The sequence below is a fragment of the Cervus elaphus genome, chromosome 12, assembly GCF_910594005.1.
Source record: "Cervus elaphus chromosome 12, mCerEla1.1, whole genome shotgun sequence".
NCBI lineage: Eukaryota > Metazoa > Chordata > Mammalia > Artiodactyla > Cervidae > Cervus > Cervus elaphus.
In genome coordinates this window covers 77,351,228-77,353,212 of record NC_057826.1, presented here as the reverse complement: position 1 = coordinate 77,353,212, position 1,985 = coordinate 77,351,228, and the positions used below count along the sequence as shown (strand labels likewise).

Sequence of the window (1,985 nt, the reverse complement as noted above, 5' to 3'; positions counted from 1 at the left end):
AAAAGACATAACTCTCCCTTCTAACTTACATGAGAGTAAACGTGAACACTAACAACATTTTGAAAAGAAGAATAGATTTGTGAGCCTAATCTTCAAATTATATTCTTGAATAAATCACTTTCTATTTTGATTTCCCTCAAACATACAAAAATATATATGTTCCATCACTGGGCTCTAAAGAAAACCCAAGTCACATTTTCAACAAGAAAGTAGTCAGAATATATAGAAAGGACAGTCCAATTTTGCCAGAAATATAGAAAGAAAATTTTAAATATAATTGTGAAAAAAATCTCTCATGAAGCCATTAAAAAGTAGTTGCTAGAGATGAAGAAAATGAAACTGAAAATGCTCATTTCAAGATATGATATTAAGTGAAAAAAATCAGAATTCTAATCATACTAGAACTTAAAAAGAGAGTAAATCAAATATTAGCAATAAATTATCTGGGTGCAGAATTATAAACTTTACATTTTTGTATTAGACATGTTTTCTACATTTAGAATATAATTTTTACAATAAATGAAAAATAACATACATAATTTTTTAAACACAAGCATTAAGAACCCATCCATAACAGAAATGTAATATTGTTCCCAAGCTTTCATTTATAGAAGAGGAGTCTGATAGCCAATATAAAGGCATTTTTAGAGCCTGAATTTTAAAATAAAACCTAACTCCCTTCAAGAATTCAGTAAGCAATAGTCATCCAACAGAAGGTGTTTCAACACTTTCTGCATCATATCAAACCTAATCTTCTTATTCTATGTTTTTCACGTCTGATACATTAGTTTCCACTTGTAGACAAACACTATGACAAATGCTATAACTTGAAGGTTGTGCCAAAGGAAGGGGGCTGCCCCAGTCGCAGGTTTGAGTACAGATAGTGGGTGCCTGGGAAGCACTGTGTCCTTGCTGCACAGAAGTAGACAGCTGAGTCTCCAGCTTCAGTGGTGGTGATGTGCAGGGACAGATGTTTGGCTGTCTTATTCAATAAAACAGTCAGTCTCTGGTCTTCATTTTTACCCATATTTGAATGAATGTCTATAAGGTGCTGGGGACCTTTTCCAGATTCTTGCTTAAACCATGGGAAGTAGCTTGAGGCAACATCTGTATAAGTACAGGTGATAAAACAGCTGTTTCCCTCCTGGACACTCAGGGTAGAAGGACTCTGCTCCACCTCTTTTCCCAGGCTGACACCTATGGAGAAAGGAGAAGGGTTGTCAGATTATTTAGCTCTAAAGTTTACTTTTCCTTTTCTACAATAACTAGAAGAAACCTGAATAAAGCCAGTCTTGGCATCTAAAGAATATCTACAAATACACTGTATTTCCCTTAAATCCTCAACTCACAATTCAGCTGTATCCATAAAAACATGATTAAAGCTCCAATGGGTGTCTTCATTGTTTTTCCCTTTTAGGATCAATTGTGGATCTGCAGTCTCCAGCCAGGAGAGATGCTTCTGTTACCAAGTGTCCCCTTCTTTTCTCTAGTGGTTTCTTTCATTGTCTACCCAGCCAATAATAAAAAGGCACTGCTTCTGCTCCAAGCCTATTCATTCAGAACCCACTCAAATGAACCCTCCACATGTTCTGATCAGCAGAGGTGCACCACCATCTGGTGGTCACATCTCTAGCTACTGAACTCTTTGGTTAAATGTTCTTCTCATACCCTGTGCTTATGAGGGGCTCAGATGCATAAAAACAGCATGAGATTAAACAAATTAGGTGTATATCAGAGAGTAAATGCACAATAAGAATGTAGAAATTAAGATTTAAATCTCTGCACAGGATTGAGTCACTGTTAATAAGTCGGAAGAAGTTAATGCTGTTGACATTTATTCAGGTTTGAAATCAGGAAAGCACCATGATTTACTCTCTCAAACAAAGAAAATGTAAAATCTTCCTTTTCAACCAAATCTAACATCTCCATTTGTCTGTAATGGAGAAAAAATCTTTATGAAAGGAACATGAAAATCAAAGAGCAGA

General features: G+C 35.5%; 1 gene segment (V, D, J or C); it reads right to left on the bottom strand.

Annotated features, from left to right (window-relative positions):
• Positions 1–797: 797 nt before the first annotated feature.
• Positions 798–1,435, bottom strand: LOC122704624. The segment is given in 2 exon segments: positions 798–1,197; positions 1,350–1,435. Coding segments are annotated over 2 exon segments (429 nt in total).
• Positions 1,436–1,985: the final 550 nt, after the last annotated feature.